Below are 20172 nucleotides of genomic sequence, written 5' to 3' on the forward strand. Positions count from 1 at the left end.
GAGATGTGTTTAGAGTGAAAAATCCTGATGAGCAGAGGTGACTCAAATCCTAGTCGTATGACTGAAACTTCGTGGAAAAAAAATGGGTGTGTGGGATGACGAGAACTTCTGAAACTCTTCAGAAAAACTGGAAAAGTGTTCAGTATTCAATTACAAATCGGTAGAATACTGCTGTGCTAACAGAGCTTAGTACAGAATACTTCATAAACATGAGTTAATTAAGCTTTTCCATACCCCCTGGAGGTAGGTAATTACTATTATCTCCTCTTTGCAGAGCCAGGAACAGGCCCAGAGAAATAAAATGACAAACTCAAGGTCTCATGACAAGTCTGTGACAACTGGAAATGGAATTTGGGATTCCTTACTTCCATACTGTGCTCTAATCACAGTTCTTATTCTTTTCACACTTCTTGATAGAATTTCACTAGACAATACCTGTCTGTCACGAGCACGTTAAAAGACATGGTATCACCCTTGTCCTTCTACAAAGACTGCATGATAATGCTTAGTTTAAAGATCAGGGTTGAGATGGCACAAAGGGAGTTCCTCTTTCTCGCACTAATTAGATTTACACCTTCTCTGGAAGAATACATTCCTTGTCTTCCCTTTCTGCAGAGCTGTCCTGGTTCTGTCAAAACACCAGTTGGTTGCAGTTAACTTTTCTTGGTGTCTGACATGGGACAAAGTTCTATGTTAGGAGCCCCTTTTTTTTTTGTTGCTTTTAAGGGGTGGATAGGCAGATGAGAGCATTCTCTCACCACTACTAACCTTTCTTTTCCACATATGCTTCTCCAGATCTGCATCTATTGAGGATATTCTGGAATTGTCATGTCATATTCTGTTTAATGAGAAGGATTCCCATTGTCAATAGGCATCTTGAAAATGCTCCTTCTGAAGTGAGAGTTCTGCATCATTGCTTACTCTTGCTTGTGGTGTATCGGATTCCTTTTGAGGCTTGTAAGGGTGTAACTAAGCACACATGTTCCATTAATTTGATGGTTTTCTCTCAGTAATGACACATTTTTTTTCTAATTGATGACAGCAGGAAACATAGCTGCCAGATCTCTATATCTGGCAAGGTTCTGTGAAGCCTTTAAAAAATGGTGTAACAGTTCCTCTCATTATTCTTTTAACCAAGTTTTTAAAGGGAACTTTCAACACTAGCCCAGTATCAGCCCAGTCAGTAGGTGTGACCAGAAGGAGTGATGGCTCAGTCTCCTTTGGCAGCAGAGAACTGAATCGGTGTGCTTGTGGAATGCTTTTCCCCCTTCTGTGCAGTTTTCTTTAAATTCAATTCACATCTATATATTTCCATATGAGGTGGGCTAATAGAAGTAATAATTCTATCCAATGCAGGATAGCAATGTGTTTCCAAGATGTAAGATAAGACAGACACATTAAAACACACACGCACGTGTGTTTGTGCACACGTGTGGCAGCAGGAGCTCTGGCATGTGGGGACAGCGGTGGTGACACTGCTGTTTGTTCAGAGGCGGGTTAACACACTTTTTGAGTCTGCTTATTGCTAGCAATTATTTTCATGTTTGTCATCCCACCCGCACATATTGTTAATTTAGCCAAATTATATGCTACTGAGTTTCTACAGGAGAAAATAAGGAGCCCATCATAAGCCTTTTTTAAAATAGCATAGCAAAATGATAGCGTGTGTTCATTTTCCTGTGTGAAATCAAGAGAAGCGATTTTTCATCACTTTGGTTTGTACAGTGACATTTAATTTTGCTCTTCCTAATTTTAATTAAGAAGGGATTTAATCCTTTAATTATAAATTCACCAGAAATGTAGGAGAGGGATAATTATCATATCCTGCTACAGGTTTTTATTAACAGTTAAAATCTAAGCCTGAAAATCTAATTCTTCAGTGGCTATTTCTCACCTAGGTCCTGATCATCTAGAACATTTGCTACATCTCTCTCTGGATTTTTTTTTTTCCAGGAGAGAAAGAAGCACGGAGAGAGCAACAATGAGCTGTTCCTAGCAGATGTTTATGCCTACCAGGGAAAATTCCATGAGGCAGCGAAGCTGTACAAGAAGAGTGGGCATGAAAACCTGGCTCTCGATATGTACTCTGATCTACGCATGTTTGACTGTGCAAAGGTAATGGTTTGCAACGGAGTATTGACATGCAGAAATATTAATGTGCCTGTAGCTGTTTTCAAGGTATGGTCCTACAAAACGCTTGGAAAAAGTGCAGGCTTTGAATTGCAACTTTATTTTCTCAGTGAATTGGTTGAAGTTTGTTTGGCTCATGAGGGGAAGAACGGCTGCTGAGGTAGCAGATTGTGTCTGGTAGTCTCACGTGTGTCTGTGGAATTCCTGACTTTTCAGTGGTCTTTTTGTTGGACACTACCAAAGGTGACTCTTTCATTGTGATTATATAGTATTATCCACAGTAAATTTCCTTATTTTAAGAAACTAAAAATCTAATTTTTATGACTGTTTCTTCCCCATTATCTCGCTCAAGCGTCCCTTTTTATTTTTTTGTCTTCCAAAGATAATAAGGTAGTACACATGCAAAGTGGGGGTGAGTGCACTGTGCATTTAATTCACTTCAGTATTATAATAAAAATATTTTTCTTTCCAAGTTTGAACTTAAATAGGTATGTTAGTTATATATTAATGTATTTTATAAAGTGTATAATATACTAACCTAGTATATTTTTGTTTACTAGAGAATTTTCTTCCAAAGATTCAATGTCTTGCTTTTTTAAGAACTGTTTCAGTGTAGAAATAAATGGAGTACGGTTTTAAAAAGTGATATTTTTCTATGTTGATAAGAAAACATTACTTGGCTTTTAAGTGGTGTTTTCTTATCAAAATCCCTGAGAATGCATCACTGTTTAGTCTCATTCATCACTCATCAGAGCCTTACTCTGCCCAATACAGGACAAAGACTTTACCATGACATGCATATAAACTGTTCTAGCATAGATTCCACAAAGTGTGCTACAGAGAGATCTTTTTCTTCCAAGAGCTTGATATAAATACTTTGGGGCTTTGCTGATGTCAGTCTGACTTCCACTATTTTTGGCTGATGTGTCTTTGTTCGCGTCAGTGTTTTGGCTCCTCTTGAACATAAAAGTAATTCATAGATGAAAATTTTCCCATAAGTCTTCGTAAGAACCGTTTAATTCTTGGCCATAGTCACGTCTATATTTAACTAGCAGAGAGCAAAAGGTCTTGTGTCTCCTGTCCTTGAGAGTAACTCCATGCAGAGGAAATTAAAGGTACTTCATAGCATGTGAAGGAAGCTTTGAGTGCACAATACATGGAAGAGTGTGTAAAACCCCCTTGTTTGCCTGTTATTTTTCCAAGGAAAGATACTGGGGGGGGGATGGGGTGTTTTTGTGTTGGTTTTGTTGTGGTTGTTTCTTTAATGCTGCCGGAATTACACAAAGGGACCCTTATGGAATCTGATTGCTTGTGCTTGGCTTTGATTAGCTCTGGCTAGAGAGTCGGGGCTGGAGGCAGAGGTCAGGAAGCCCTTTGGTACCTGGTCAGGGGCTTGTTATCGCAGTACGGGATCACAGATGGCTGAGAACTCACAACAAAACTCTTTATCTTGTAAGAAGCTTTGATTTGGGGCTTATTTTGGTGACCTAAGCTGGAAAACAAGTTGTGTCAAACGTATTGTTCAACTTGATTCTTTTGCTTCAGCTTTTCATGTTCATAGACTATCATGACATCGCTGTAGTTACTCATGTGAATCAGGGCTGTGTTGCAGCAGATAACCCTAGAGCAAAATCCTACGTGGAGCTTATTTGAGAGCTGACCTGAAGATGGGGTACAGTTCTGTACCTGCCAACGGGCTGCGTCAGGGAAACTGGTGAATTGTGGGAGCGGAGCAGATTTGGTGTGGGTGCTTTTTGTGGGGGTTTTTTGCCTGTTTGTTGTTTTGGTTTGTTTTTTTTAAACCTCAATCAGAATTTACCAGAAACACAGAGGATAAGGTAATTTTTCCCTCTCTGCTTACCTTTCCATTTTTCCTCTGTTCTGATTTTTCATCTGATATAAGCTGTTTTAACAGGTAGTAGCCTGTTCTGTTAACAGACAAAATTGCCCTTCATCGATCTTCTGGTGTTGAAGTACTTTTTTTTTTTTTCCTGGCGCATGATGTCAACAGATGTGAACCATATGGTGCCAGGGCTTTGGTATTGGCAGAAGAAGCTGAACAAACTATCAGAAATATTTCCAAAACGGTCATTATCACAGCATCCAGCCTTGGTGTTTGCGTTCCTTGCAGAAGTCCAACCAGTAGTTCAGAGTCACTCTCACTTTTGAGCAGCCATCATTACATCCTTATAAAACAACTTTGATATATTGCAATATAATTATCAAGTGTCTTTGCAGAAAATGAAATTTCAGCCTTTAATTGATTTGTGGCTGGGCATCCTGATGCTAACATATGGTTAGTGGGTATACTATTGTTAACTAAGCGTGGGGTGGGGCCGGGTCATCTTTGAGAATGAAACTGTACCTTCTTGGCTTGCAAAAGAAAATCGGAAACTTGGAATTATCTGTTGCAGTGTTTGAGGTTAGCACTGTTTTGTTTTTGAAAGGCATGTTCCTGTAAAGCATGCAGAAATCGTAATTTGTATCCACTTAAACAGGCTCAACAGAGAGCAAGCTTTCCAAGAAATCAAGTGGGGGCACGTTTATTACCTCTGAGGCATCTGTATCATCCTTCTCCTGGCCCTCCCACAACCTACCACCTTTTTTTATTTTAACAGAAAACTATCTAAATGGGAGACTTGCCATTGCTTCCTGCCAAGCACTGAGCCTTGATGATTAGTTGCTGAAGGCTGGATCAGTTCACGTTGCTCTGTATGCGGTATTTCTTTTTCTAGGAGGCATAAAGATATTAATTAAAAAAGCCTTTCTGTATTTTAGGATTTGGACTGTAACAATGTTTGTGACCAGAAGGTAACGCAAACTTTTGTATCGCACTATTTCAGGATTTTCTGGGATCTGGAGACCCCAAAGACACAAAGATGCTAATAAAAAAACAAGCAGATTGGGCCAAGAATATCAACGAACCAAAAGCGGCAGTGGAGATGTACCTCTCTGCAGGCGAGCACATGAAGGCCATAGAAATCAGTGGGGACCATGGCTGGGTTGATATGTAGGTTTTAGTTCCATCTCACACATAATATATAATGAAAACTCAAATGAGTTATTATGAATTCTGCATAATTTTAAAATAAGACAAAACTTGTTTGATATGTGCCTTTGTTTATATCAGATTGAGTGTTTGAAGCACATCTACAATTAAAAATCTTTTTAAATTTACATATGTTTAGAGGGTAGGGACATAAATATGTTACAAAAACAAATGCATTACAACAGTAAAGAGAATGAATGGGTTCATCTGTGATATGAGACTGTCTTCTAAAATATGCATGCCTTAAGCTTTTCAGAGTAATCATCAGGCAGTGCTTAGATGTGGTAGCCTATTTCTGTTGTTTAAGCTGTTAAGGATAATCATCTAGTGGGTAGAGAAGACAACTGGAGCACAGAATCCTTTGAAATTCTGGGGCTACTCCTGCCACTGGTCAAATTATCCTTCATTTGCAATAGGTGACGCTTCGGGTCGTTTGTGGAGTTGCCTTGGACGGGTCACTCAGCCTTCCCTTGCCTCAGTTTTGCTGAGGGGGTAATGTTTATTCAGGAGCCTTTTGTTCATGTCAGAGTTGATGTGTCCCCCATGTCACTTGGTCATGTAGGAACTGCTCCCTCCCTCCATCTTCATGACTGTGCAGAGTCTGAGACACGGAATTGCACATGGGAGTAAAGATTGAAGGAACAGGGTTTGTAAAAGGAAAAAAGAGAATTTGGAATGTTTACTGAAAACTGTTTAAACAGTGTTGCGTGGTGCTACTATTATAGTTATTAAATAATAACTGATTAAAGGTGAAGTTATTACAACAATTAGACAAAAGGCAAAACAAGAAGGCAGAACCTGAAACATCTGGCTTCTTTTTACTGGGTCTAGGTTAATTGAAATTGCTCGGAAACTGGATAAAGCTGAGCGTGAGCCTTTGTCCAAATGTGCCTTCTATTTTAAGAAGCTTGATAACCCTGGCTACGCAGCAGAAACCTACATGAAGGTTGGTGACCTGAAAGCATTGGTCCAGCTCCATGTGGAGACTCATCGCTGGGAAGAAGTAAGCATGCCCTTGATTTCTGTGCTTAAACCCGCTGCTTCTCACTGTCTCTGGTTGCAAGAAGGGGAGGCAAATGTCTGGCTCCCCCCCCACTGTAGTGAAGGGAGAGACAGGGAGGGAGGCTTCTGTACAACGTGATTCAGTGTATTGGAGTTAATGTTGTGTGCTCAGTGTTTGGTGGTGGTTTTGTTTGTGGGTTGGTTTTTTTTCAAGTTTCCTGGATGAATATTTCTTGGTCTCAGTTCCGAGCACCTTTTTTGCCTGTTGAGTTATAGTTGCCCACTTCCTATGGTAATCCGTGGGATGCTTCTAGTCTATCAGAAAGAATAAATAGTAATTATATCATGGGAAATTCTGTTTTGAACTGTGTTACTTATAATTTGGACACACATGAGTGAGAATACCGTACAGACAATTTAGATCTGATGAACGTGTGCTGTGTTAGTGTGGACCCCACTCTGTAATTGGATTTATGCTTCTGATTAGGTAAAATTCTGACTTCACTGGGTTCTTCCATAAAAACGTGGGTCTGCCAGTACCATCCGCTTCACAGCTGGGGTCACCATGAATTTTGTTCCTTCCTTCACTTTCAGTTTTTGATAGGTGTAGTTTCTTAAGGAAATGTTTTCAAAGTGCTGCTGCAATTGACAGTCCCCTCCCTCAGTTTTATGGGTGCTTTGGAAAATTGTAGACTTAGTCCTCTATTGACTAGTTAGCAAGTTTAGAAAGTGAATCTAAACTGCATTTATAATGTTACTTCAATTTCTTTAGAAGATATAGTCAGTAAAAATAAAAATATCTTTTGTCTCTTGCTGTGAAATCTACTAGATTTCCTGTTCACTTTCAAGTTTCCCTGTTTCAATGACCAGACTGTTGCTATGCTTACCTTCTCTTGTGTTGTTGATTGCTTTTTATTTTAAAATACATTAGTTTCATACTGGATAAAATATGGATTACACTCTCTATTCTATGTATGTATTTTTATCATGAATTTACTTAGAGCTAAAGGATTGATTCTGTGCAATATTCTAAGCCCTTTAACTGTTTAAACCGTGCAGTATTCTAAAAATGAATTTTTTATTTACCTCAGGCATTTGCTTTGAGTGAAAAGCATCCTGAATTCAAAGATGATGTCTATGTCCCTTATGCTCAGTGGCTAGCAGAGAATGATAGATTTGAAGAAGCCCAAAAAGGTAAGAATGTCACTGACAGATCACTGGTCACTCCAAATTTACTCTGTACTTTTCCGATACAGAATATGCAGTCTCTGCTCTGGAGAGTTTCTTGCCAGTGGGATTCAAAACCAAATAGAATCTGTGTTTTCATACTGGTCTTAAAGTAGCTGGAAGTCTCCTTATTTGATAAGAAAATGTGATGGATCTGTCAAAAATGATGGCATCTAAATACAGGCCCATATTTTCCATCGCATTGTTTATCTGAGTGTGGCACGTGGCGACAGTATTTGGCATATAATCTGAACTGTGTTTATTAATATCTTTATCACAATAGAATTCAAAATACTGTGTACACCATATAAACCTGAGTGGAAAGCATGTGTTTTCCTTATATTTAGGTAATGTTTGGTTTGTACAAGTAAAATTTCCCTATTTCTTTAAGAATTTTCGTGTATTTTGTTAGACTTGTAAAATTACCTTTAAACAGAACTGTCAGCCTTCCATCATGTGGACAGGCTTCAAAATTAATTCATAAACTGTTCCAGGGACAAGGAGACGTTGAAGCAAGCTCCATGTGGAGGCAGCACATTTTTAGTATAGTAACTTTTCTCAGGTGCAGCTCCATGTGACTGTTGCATCTGCTGTTTCCAGAGCCAGCTCAGATCCAAGTGTGTAACTGCGTTTGCTCGTAAGGCCCAAGCTAGTGAACGTGCCAGACATGATCCATCTCCACACAGAGGGAGTTTGTGTGTCTCGGCACCAAACCTTTGAGCACCCCGCTTTAGGGCGGTTTGCACACAGAGCTCTGTGAGTGTAGGTATATTGTTCCCAGTTTGTTCCACAAAGCTCTGTGCCCCAGCACTGGGTGAGCTAGAGGTCGTCGTGTAGCTGTGTGAGAATTTGGTTATATCTGAGCAGCTGAAGTCAGGAGGCAGTTGCGCTGTAGGGCTGGGTTTTTGAGGGTTGGTCCCCCCACATCCCCATTTACCCTGTTATGAAGACTTTGTTTGCCAAATGCACGTTTACCAAGTGAGAATTCAGGATCTTTGTACTGGCTTCTGAGCATCAAATAAAGAAATGCTGTTAATAAATAATAGAAGGATATAGCAAATGGTGTATTCTTTCAAAATATTCAGCATTACAAACCAGAGCACTAACTTCAAACATTAATTTATTGTAGTTTTGAATGAAGTTGTGATTTGCAGTGTTTAGAGATTGCCATTGTTTGTATAGAGATCTAATCATCATAGCGTTTTTGTTCTTTTCAATATTAAAAAAAAAGGGCAGCCAGCGTTGTACAAAATCTATGAGCTCAAGAGCTGCTGAGACAGTGCGAAAGCCACAAAATGCCTACAGATGCTTCTCATGTTCCATTAGTGTCACTGCTTTCAAGGAGAAAAATACCAGTGTATAATCCTTTTTATCCTGCCCTGGATAGGCTATTTGATACTGGCTGAATAGACTGCATTTAATTTAAAAACATTAATTTCAGTTAATTGATGTAATCGCGCTGTAAAATCCTCTTTGTTTTGGCCCTCTGTAGCGTTCCACAAGGCTGGCAGGCAGGGTGAAGCTGTGAGAGTGCTGGAGCAGCTAACGCACAATGCCGTGGTGGAAAGCCGATTTAATGATGCAGCCTATTATTACTGGATGCTTTCCATGCAGTGTTTAGATATAGCCCAAGGTAAGTAGCTGAAAGGGAGTTTGTATTTGTTACCTTCTTGTGCGTGTAGACAAACGATTGCTGTGTTGTGATGGCATTGCTGCAACTACTTCACTGTTGCGTGGCTTTGGTTTTGGTTTTTAATGCTGTGCCTAACTCTGGCTTGTGCTATTTTTGTAGTCCTGGTTTTCCCATGTGCTTATTTAAAACAAATAAGCAAACCAGCAACATCAGCATGGGTAGGCCTCCTTCTAAAATCTCATGAGAATCAAAATCGTGTCTCCTGGGACCGTGTATCTTTGTGTACCTTCCCACAGCACACTTTAACTAGAGAAGTGGTTGGGGGGTTAAAGTACTAGTAAATAAAAGATGATCTTGGAGTGTAAGATACATCTAGTATTTGAACATAGGTTGGAGAGGTACTTTACAAATTATTTCTGCCAGCAGAGATAAAACTGATTGTTCCTTAGCTATCATCTTGTCTTCTGAATGTATTTCACTGGGAGAGAGGTGGAGCCAGTGGTTAATAGGTACAATTTAGTAATAATGAACACAAAGGATTGATAATACTGGCTTTTGCCTGGTGCTGTAAGTACTTTTTTTTTAGTTCAGCTGATGCATGATACTGCTGATCTGTTACCCTCAGGTATTTTAGAGAGATGCAAACTCTTCCAATTGGCTTAGTAGTGTATTTATGAAACAAATGTTTCAAAACTCATTTGTAAACTCTGAAGTTATGGATGAGGTTTCCAGTGATGCACACCTACTATTTTCTACCTTTAACTAAGTTATAGCCTCTAGCTATGTTAAAACCATTGTCTCAACTGTTTTGAGTTTTACCATGCTTGTTTTAGACCAGAAATTTGCTCAGAAAAATGTCAAGTCTGTGTAATGTGTGATTTGCACAGGTAGGTGGGGCACACTTGAACTGGTACATACCTCTGTTGGAAGTGCTGGAGCTAAAATCATAATATGCTGTTTTCTTCTGGCTGAGTCTCATAGACTCATCTTGGAGACTTATACTGATGCCTTTGCCTCCCGCAGAGAATGAACAACAGAAGACTGAAATGTTACAGAAGTTTCATCACTTCCAGCATTTGGCAGAAGTTTACCATGTCTATCACTCTGTTCAAAGATACACTGTAAGATGTGCACTTTAGAAGTTGTGTATTTATCCTTCCTGAGCGTTTTTCTTTAGGGAGTCCAGAAGTAACTAGGAATAATTAATGACTTTTCAGGCAATTAAATATTGAGTGTAGTTTAGTGATACTGTACAGTAACTTTATTTCTTTATTTTATTATACAGCCTTCTGCTGTACTGTACAATAACTTCTGTTGTCTTAGTTTCTAAAAACTGCAGTGCAGTTTTAGCACATCTGTGCTTGTCTCGGTGTGAGCAGGAGATGTGACGATGACTTGACTTCCCACCCCCAGCCCTTTTGTGCCAGTTACATCGGTTTGGTTCCACAGTGACCTGAGCCTCTGGTCCTACACAGGCTGTGATCGGCTTTTCCTTTAATCTCGGGGAAAACAAGATTGAGCAGAAGGCAGCACCCTATCTTAGGGATTACCACGGTGCGGTGCGTGTATCAGTAGTGGTGTGTGTAAACTACTCCAAGATGATAAGCAGTCATGAGTGAGGAGCTCCTGCTACTTCCAGCAATTATAGAAATGTTGCTGCCACTGTTGATGAAAATATCTTTTGTAGAACATTTGAGAGCCCTTGGTTTGTGCCCTTGCCCAAGAGAAGACTGTGCTATGGAGGTCTTTGCTGGTCAGACTACTTCAGACCTTACAGTGGTGGAGACCCCACATTATTGCTGGCCAGTCTGCCCTCATTTTCAAATAGTCTGTTAAAGATTCTGTTTTAGCCACATGGATCTCTTTCTCTCTTTTTCTGCGTGTAGCAGGCATGAGCTTTGGTGATAAAGACGTGCAGGATCCACTTGCTGTATTCTGTCAGCACCTCTTCGTTTTGCAGCTGTATGAAAGAAACGCAGCACTTGAGGTGCCCGGTGCTGTGATGGTTAGTGATACGAGTTGTTGGTTTTCCAGCTTAGAAATATGTGTCTGTGTTTTTAATACTGCAGGAGGAGCCTTTCAGTTTCCACTTGCCTGAAACCCTCTTCAATATTTCCAGGTTTCTGCTTCACAGCTTAACAAAGGAGACTCCTTTGGGGATCTCAAAAGTGTATCCTTCTGATAACGTCTAGATTTTGTACTGTATCTTGTGAGATACATGAAAGGAATAATTGATGTTGTTCCACAATGCAGAGATCTCCTGTAGGGTATCTTCAGTTTCAGCTGTTGGTTATAGTTAATGGAAACTGACTTTTGTCCCCAAGGAAATAATCAGCATCTTCAAACCATTGTGTGTTTAACTGCACTGCGTTTGGTGGGGGGGTTTTTTAATGGTTTTGGAGAGCTGTACAAATCAACTAACGTGATTCTCAAAACCACCCACCCAGTCTGGTGTATCACCTTTGTCAGAGAAGCGAGTTCGAGGGTACCAGTCACTGCAACAGCATGTTGGCTCTGAATCTTGACAGTGTTGTTGCAGCGAGACTGAGCTGAGACAGGAGGGGGGGAAAACCAGGAGCTTTTGCTTCACATGAGGCTGCTATAGCTGTGTAGTGTCTGTCAGGCTCACATTTGCACAGCTTTCTCATGCGTCTTTGGAGAGTACTTCATAACTGCTCTGTGTGAACCCTGTGGAAATGCACCTGTGTGTAAAAGGTAACAAGAAGGGTCACTGGATGCCACAGAGAGGCCTGATTTTCTTGTTTTCACTTCATGTATGGCTTTGGATGGGACATTAGCCTTCCTTTTCATAATTTCCTCACTTATAAATGTATAATCTTTCATAAAGTCTTTCACAACTGCCTTGTGATCAGTGGCTTTCTAAACAGCAGTTACTGTTCTGCACTGATGGAAGGGAAGAACAGCCCTTGGTCAGTGACACAGAGCATGTGCTTTATTTCCAGTAAGATCAAGTGTATTTACTTGGTGGCAGTGGGTCACTGGTGTTGGTGTTGTAAGACTTTTTTTTTTTTTTTGGCTAGGGGAAAATCCATTCACCCTAAAAGTACTGAGATTTTGTAAATGGAGTCAGAATATTTAACCAAAGCAATGATTATGTCGGGTCAGTTCCTTCCCTTGCTCTCATTGCCCACAGACATTTTGATAGTCCTCTCACATTTGTTTTTAAATGGAGTTATGTAAATAGATTTCTCTTGTTAAAGCCTGTTTAAAGTACTGGTGTTGGATATGCTTCATTGCACAACTTCTCTGATTAGAAAGAGTATTGCTGTTTTTCCTAAATGCCATCTGTATTTTATTCCTTAATTAAATTATAGCAATACATTATTTGCCCTGGCAAAACAGAGTAAAGCTCTCGGGGCATATAAACTGGCTCGTCATGCCTATGACAAGTTACAGGGGCTGCAGATCCCAGCCAGGTTCCAGAAATCAATTGAGCTGGGCAGCCTGACGATCCGATCCAAGCCATTCCATGACAGTGAAGTAAGTTGTAATGTGTTTCGTGTTGATCATTAATATGTGGCCTAATCCAAGAATCAGAGTTGCTCTGTGCACAAAATATCTGAAATATATTATGCATAGCTCTGTGATATAATTATATTTCTGCTGGAAGCACAGTCCTTTTATTGTTCAGGTCAGACTTCCTTTTGCTCCTGAGAACAAATTAAAATCAGTCCTTTCTTTATGGGCAGCTTCCATCCTCCCTCTCCTGTCTTGCATCTACCTTCCTCTCTGCCTATTAATTCTTTCCAGCCTTTTTCTCTCCAGTCCATGTGCAATTACTCCACAGTCTCTATCTCCCTCTCCAGCTGGAGGTCACTTTCATTTGTCCCACTCCTAGCACTCCTTCCCTCCTCCCCCTATCCCTTGCATGACCTCCCTTCCTTAAGTCTTATCTTAACACCTTTTCTTCTTTAACTGAAGTCTGACTTTCTGCGGTGTTCTATAAAGCCATGTCTCATGGAGTACTCACTAAAAATAAATTGCATTGTGCAAGTGAATATGCACCTGGCCACCTGAAATAATGGAAACACAGTCTTAAGAACTGCCTAAAATAACTGTGCTCTTGAAGAGAGATGAGTGAATTGGAGAACTTAAATTTGACCAAACCTTAAAGCAAAAAACTTTCCTTCGGTAACCTTCTCTTTGACTTCTTTTGTCGCTGTGTATTTGATGCAGAATTCTGCTCCTGTTGCTGTGAAGGCAAGGTGAAAATGTAATTCTTAGAATGGTGAAGACAGCTATTTTTAATGTGAAAACTTGCTGGTTTATTAAAAAGGGAAAGCATTTTCAGATGTTAAAGGGTCTGATTTCACAGCAGTATTTCTCCAGATTAGCGCTGGTGTAATGTCAGTGGTGTAAACCTAAGGAGCCCGTATTTAACTGAAAACAAAGAGTTCAGGATGTGCTGATCTGTTTACAATTACCGTGCTCTGTATGTGTCTTTGCAGGAGCTTGTGCCCTTGTGTTACCGGTGCTCTACCAACAACCCTTTGCTAAATAACTTGGGGAACGTCTGCATTAACTGCAGACAACCTTTCGTCTTCTCTGCTTCCTCCTACGGTGCGTTGGAGTATCATATGTGGGTGTGTTTTTCAAGAGATGAGTGTTAACCAAACACGGTTGGTTATTACTTTGTTCTCTCTGCAATGTTATTTGGACAAACAAATCTTTCCTTCTAATGTTTTTAGATTTGACTATCCCTGTTGGCCCAGGGATAGTTGGATTTCATTGCAAGAGAGCAGCAGCAGTAAAGCATTGCTTTGTTATGAGACACTGAACAGGTACAGCATTCCCTTAGCAGAGGTGCAATCCTTTGAGAAGCTGAGGGGGTTTTGTTTGTTCCAATTTTATCTTACTTAACTTGCTTCCCAAGAACATATGGGCAGAACAGCACCATCACAGAAGCCAGAGGGTGTTCATTTCTTAAGGGGCGCAGTGTCTTCTAGGAGGCATTTTCTGAGTTCTTGCAGGTCAAATGCTCCTTGCTTTTCACCCCCCTTCAGAAGTACTGCATCTGGTTGAGTTCTATTTGGAAGATGGCATCACAGATGAAGAAGCTGTAGCTCTCATTGATCTTGAAGCTCCAAGATTGAATAAAAGAGAGAATAAATGGCAAGAGATGATGAGTGACCGTATCCTTTTGATTAAAATTGGTTTCCAGCCCTTTTCTTAGAGGAAAAAAGCAACAATTTTAATTTTTTTCCCCCTTAGGTTTGAAATTTTCTTTTTGTCATGTGACTGGTGTGAGTACAGTTGCACTGTGTTTCCTTTTCAAGTTAGTGTAACAACCAAAGTGATGTTTTAATTAAACCTAGTATTTTCGTAAAGCGTTTTAATCAGGAAAATTTGTTTCTAATCATGTAAAATATTTGTTTTTAACAATGGACCGCCATGCTTTACCTGTTTTAACTGCTTTCTGTAAAGAATAGGGAGAATTTGAAGTGTGTTATTCATTTCCAGTAACAGCTTGCTTTAGAGGCTGCCTTCTAGCCAAGGGCAACCAGCATGGACTTTCTCCATGACCATTCCTGTTGGAATCTGTTTCGTAATGCCTTGGCATGCGGGGCTCCCAGTTGCTGTAGGGGCCATATAACATTAGGTGCAGAGCAATGCACAAGAAAACACAACCTCTGACTAAAGCTGCTCAAAATGTAATTTAAGTTGGTTACTTCATTTGCTTTTTGTCATCTGTCAGAAGGGGGCAGAGAGGGAAAGAAGGCAGAGCTGATGTCATGCTCGGTGTGGTCAGTGTTGCCATTCTACAGCAGCTGCAATGATAAATTTCCCCAGTTGCTGTGAATCACCACAGGCCCTTCTCTAGTCCTTTCTGTAATAATCTAGGCAGTTTGAGAATACTCTGACCCTCTGCAGCAGCAAGGAGACCAGTCCTGCTGGTATGCTTTTGTATTTATTCTGTGAGTGCTACTGTAAGGACAGCTATTTTATAGGAACGCTTTCTTCCTTAAGAACTGCATCTAGATGCACAGAGTTTGAGGCTTGATGACAATACAGATATTACTGAAGATGACGATCCCTTTACAGCAAAACTGAGCTTTGAGGTAAGAGCCTTGCCTGTATCTTCCAGTTGTTTCTTTCTCGCCACCAACAGAAATGGATAGGAAATTTTAACTTATAGTCCATGCCTCTCTTCTGGTGTGAATGTGTTACAAAGTCTACCACAAGAGAGATACAAAGGGCTGGAAGAGAGGGATGGAACTTGAGAGGGAAAGGGATTTACCAGTTAACTCCTCTCTTTTTTTAAAAAAAAACAACAGCAACAAAAAAAACAACAACAACAACAAAAAACAAAAAAAAAACCAAAAAAACAAACACCCACACAAAAAAAACCCACAAAACAAAACAAAACAAAAAACCCAAACAAAAAAACCCCACCAACAAAAATCCCCCACAAAACAACAAGGACCTTAAAGCAAACATTCCTGGAAGTTGGTTTTATCATCATAAAATGATACAATGGGGCTGTCCCCCAGGGTATTTCTGTGCCCTCGCAGTATACCTATAAAAGAGTCGTTACTGTGAGGTTTTGAGACTGTGGGAGTGGGTGTTATTTAGAAGGAATTGTGTTAAAATGAATAATGGAAGCTCACTGAAACCAAGTTAGAGATGTGGCTGGATGCTGCTGTCACTGAAGGTGCTGTTAAAACTGACAGTGAGTTTGGTGGGACTCAGGCCAATCCTATATTACCTTTTTCTATTGAATTTTACTTTGCTTCTTGCAAGATCTTATTAATCCTCGAAGGGCTTTGCAGTTGGTAACAGTAATTCTTTCTCAACCTGCTGTCCTGCAGCAAGGAGGCTCAGAATTCGTTCCAGTGATTGTGAATCGTGCTGTTCTCCAGTCAATGAGCCGGAGGGACGTCCTGATCAAACGCTGGCCAAAGCCGCTGCGGTGGCAGTACTACCGTTCCCTGCTACCAGATGCCTCCATTACCATGTGTCCATCGTGTTTTCAGGTAATGTTTTCATGGAGACGTTTAATAAAACCCCCAAAAATCCTACTGAGAACCCTGTGGCTGAAACAATTCAAGTGATTGAAACATACTTTATTCAACAAATTCCTGAATGATGTAGAGACAGAGAAGCCAATGAAAACCAAACAATAAGCTGTGTCATGCCCAGAGGAATGCTGCCTCCTGAAGACTTTGAGGTAGCTGAATTTGAGAACTTGCACTGACAGCAAGTCGGAGCCTCTCGAGCAAACCTTGGCTGAACAACAAAATGCTGATCTGTGTTTATTTATTTTTGCTCTGTCTCTCTGACTTTCAGCATGGTCTAGCAGGGAAAATCAGTCAGTTACTAAGCTGGCTTGTGGTTAGTTCCCTCTCCTTCCCCTCTCAGGAAGGGCTTTTTGAAATACTGGAGTTCGGTCACGTTTGTTTGCACAGAAACTGTCTAATTTTTGTCCTTCCTTCTGCAAAAGTAATTAATAGGTTTGTGCCTCTTCAGCAACATCGTCAGTGGTCTGCAGAATGCTTACTGCTGTTTTCCAGGTTGTAGCTCTCTCAAGCAATTGAAAGTAAGAGGGCCAGTCCTCTTGGAATGGTAGCTTTGGGATGTCTGTGCCGTGGAGAAGCCTTTGAGCTCAGTTTGCATTTTCTTTGAGCTAGTCACAGGCTAACTTGTCCTCAATCTGTTCCTAATTAACAGATGTTTCACACAGAAGACTATGAGCTTCTCGTACTCCAGCATAATTGTTGTCCGTTCTGTCGACGGAGAATAGATGAGTCAAACCAGTGAAGAAAAACAATCTTATACCTCAACTGACATACTTCCCTGTTGGCTGGGCGAAACACTTCTTTCACAGAGTTTTCCTAACAGCTTAGTTAAGTCATCTTGTTTCATTTTGTACATAGGAGGGGAACTGAGTTGAAGAAATGTAACTATTTTTTTTTTTAAATGAAAATGTCTGTTGCGTGTGAATGTTCTCTACATTTCCCAGGCAAGCAGCTGAAGTGCCACAGATTTTTACAGGAATGTTTCTAGGGTCAAGTTCAGCCTTGAAGGAATCGTTTTTACTCCAGCTTGTGTTAGGACTTGATTTGCTCCTTAATATGTACCCGTTATTGACACATCTTCAAATAAACGGGACTATTTTTCACTACTCTTTGTCTTGGAACTTGCAATAATCTTGCTGCTTCTGAGCTTGTATTTTTTTCTTTCTATCCATTTAGGCAAGAGCAGCATTAGAGTTTAGAGCTCTTGAAGTGTGATCTTAAGAGTTACGCTGATCTTGGCATCAAGGACCATCTCTCAGCCACACTGAGTGGAGAGGGGTCGAAGCTTTTAATCTGTGTAGAATTCACCCTCGTTAAAATCCAAAATGCCAGGTTGTGCATGAAGTGTGCATCTCATGTTAACCGAGTGACCCAGACATAAGTACCTCACCTGCCCACTGCCACGTGTGTAATCCTGGTAACGTTAGGTGTTCACTACTAATGAAAGAAACCCCACTGACGTGATGGGCTAAAGTGAATATATTTGCATGCTTATAAATATGTCAGGTGCCAGGCAGGAATACTAAAGTGGCTGAGGGCTCCCAGTCAGCCAGTGGCTTCCCACAGCACCTCCTCTCTGTAGCCAAGAGAGGAGAGTTCTTCATTGTCTGCTTGGAAAACAGCAAGTGATGTAACTTGTCATGGTACTAAAATCAGGGGCCAGTTCCACGACTCCTGGTGTCCTGTCGGTGCTTGCGGCGCTTGCTTGGAGCGTGCCGTTGTGGTGTGGGCGCACACACCTGCCTGAGCTCGCACAGATCCCTTGGCCATCGTGCTGACCAGCAGCCATGTGTTCCTGAGCAGTATTTCCCCAGTGTTGCTTCGGTCCAAACAGCGTGTAGAGGTGAGAGGAGACGGACCTGCCACCTTCTACCTCAAGCTCTGAGGCTGGGGGGGATTTTAATGATGCAGCTGCTTGGCCACCGTGGTGGGTCAGCCCCAGGCAGCAGTGTAGCCCCCACGCAGTAGTTTGCTCACTCCCCCCCTCCCTGCAGGACTGAGGGGAAAATCAGAAGAGTGAAAGCCAAGAAGCTCAGGGGTTGAGACAAAGACAGTTTAGTAAGTGAAACAAAGCTGTGCGTGCAAGCGAGGCCAAGGAAGGCCTTTCCAATAGGGAACTGATTCCCTGCTGCCCCGCCTGCTTCCTGGCGAGCAGGGCCTCGGCATGAGTGACGGCTGCTTGGGAAGGCAAACACCACGAACACAACGTCCTCCCTTCTTTCCCCGAGCTTTTATTTCTGAGCACGACGTCATCTGGTGTGCAACACCCCTTTGGCCAGCTGTCCCAGCTCTGTCCCCTCCCCGCTTCTTGCCCACCTCTGGCCTGTTGCTGGGGGGATCAGAGTGGGGAAAAAGCAAAGCTCCGTGCTGTGCCAGCACTGCTCAGCTGTAGCCCCAACACTGGTGTGTTACCAGTGTAGGTTTAGACACAGATCCACAGCGCAGCACCGCACGGCTGCTGGCAGGAAGGTTACCTCCATCCCCGCCAGACCCAGCCCGCCATCGTGCTCTCGGGTAGTTGACTCTCCGGAGGACAGTCACAAAGTAGTTCTCTGGCAGCAGGAGAACTTGTGTAGGTAACCAGCTGGGCTGGCTTTGAGCTGGGAAGCGATAGGTCTCTTGACTTCAATCCAGCGTAAATGGTGCCCATGTTACCATGAGTTCCATTGTTGTTATGACATCCCGTCTGTCACAGCCTCCCTTTGTTTTGAGTGGGAAATGATGTTCTGCTTTACTGTCTGAAGCTGTTGGCTGAGGTGGTTGGGTGCTGGTAAAGCAGCTACCACGTAAACAGCACTTTGCACGTGAAACCAGTGCTGTCTCCATGTCTGCTTGAGTTCCTCTTGAGAGTGACACTGCGATGGCACTGCAGGGTTTCCGAGTCCCTCAGTGGTTCCTGACCAAGTTTGCTTAATTTACCACTTCAAAAACATTCTGCTCTAATTACTGCTCGTCTGGTTTTTGACTCATCTGTCACTGTTTGCAATGAAGACTTTGCGACTGACATGGATAAACAATGCTGTTGGAGATGGGAGCCAGGATGGGGCTCAGCTTGTTCTCCTGGAACTGAGCTGCCTTTGCAGAGCTAGAGGGAAGGAAGAGTTATAAAAATAAACAGGGTTTGCAGTGACACAGGCAAAATGCATCAAGCAAGGAAGCTTTTTTCTGTTTTTAAACAACTCTGTGAATACAGTCCAGGTTTGAAAAGTGTATGAGGCTTCCCTGGGCACAAACATATCGACACATCCCCTACGTTGTGAAGGTGTTCTAGTTCCAGACTGCCCTGAGCCGTTGAAGCTCTCTGGTAACTGCACGCTCAGCAGTGCCTGGATGTACCAGAAGTCCCACCACGGCGCTTTTCTCTGAAGCTGTTGTGAGTGGTTGACCATCAATTGTCTTCATTTGCCCTGTTCTGCCCCATTCCTGCTTGCCCACCCCGCTGCCGTACTCCAGTGGTGACGCACGCGGGGCCCTAAGCTCTGAGCAGCAGCTGCTAACCTCAGCAGTGGCTTATTGCATCAGAGCTTAAGGTGGCATATTTGTGTATTGGGGAGATAAACCTTTAATCCTTCTTGTGTGCCCAGGTACAAGCATGAACAGCTGCATTTGCAATTAGATAGTGGCACTGCTCTGGCCTTGGCAACACGTGTGAAAAGTTAATTGAGAGGGACTTAGGCTGAGCGGAGTGTGTGTGAGGACGTGGTATTTTCACATTAATATAAAGAAAGACCTTTGGGACCATCCAGAGTGATCGTGGCCTGCCTCTGGGTACAGCTGGCCAGGGCTTCCTTTGTCCGTGGTGCCAGCCCTTGAGGTCATTTAGACCTTCCCTGCTTAGAGCGAAGGTTTCCCAGCTTGGTCTCTTCTTTAAGAGAGTGCAGAGCTTTGTGCTTTAAACTTTTTGCATTAATCATTATGGTGTGAACTGCAAGGAACCACCTTCTCCAGAAGAGAGATCCTCTCCAGTTGCCTTCGCTGTGCTCACTCTGCTGTACGAGCTATCCCATGGCCTCTGAACAATTAAGAGAAGGTAATGTCCAGCTCAGTTGTTGGCTGGCACAAAGAACGTTTCAAGCACAACTGAGTGCATCAAG

The 20172-nt window shown here is 41.9% G+C and overlaps 1 protein-coding gene across 2 annotated transcripts in view; it reads left to right on the plus strand.

Annotated features, from left to right (window-relative positions):
• Positions 1-17184, plus strand: part of IFT122 (intraflagellar transport 122) — a 32700-nt gene extending 15516 nt beyond the window's left edge. For both annotated transcript variants that reach the window (XM_068408475.1, XM_068408474.1), the window contains exons 17-29: positions 1954-2115; positions 4974-5140; positions 6011-6182; positions 7273-7375; positions 8901-9041; positions 10065-10162; positions 11111-11211; positions 12377-12542; positions 13511-13622; positions 14066-14194; positions 15042-15121; positions 15872-16036; positions 16731-17184. In XM_068408475.1, coding sequence (XP_068264576.1) covers positions 1954-2115; positions 4974-5140; positions 6011-6182; positions 7273-7375; positions 8901-9041; positions 10065-10162; positions 11111-11211; positions 12377-12542; positions 13511-13622; positions 14066-14194; positions 15042-15121; positions 15872-16036; positions 16731-16820 — 1686 coding nt within the window. In that variant the 3' untranslated portion in view covers positions 16821-17184. The remainder of the gene's footprint in view (positions 1-1953; positions 2116-4973; positions 5141-6010; positions 6183-7272; positions 7376-8900; positions 9042-10064; positions 10163-11110; positions 11212-12376; positions 12543-13510; positions 13623-14065; positions 14195-15041; positions 15122-15871; positions 16037-16730) is intronic.
• The last annotated feature ends 2988 nt before the right edge of the window (positions 17185-20172 follow it).

Source organism: Nyctibius grandis, chromosome 10 (genome assembly GCF_013368605.1).
Source record: "Nyctibius grandis isolate bNycGra1 chromosome 10, bNycGra1.pri, whole genome shotgun sequence".
Lineage (NCBI taxonomy): Eukaryota > Metazoa > Chordata > Aves > Nyctibiiformes > Nyctibiidae > Nyctibius > Nyctibius grandis.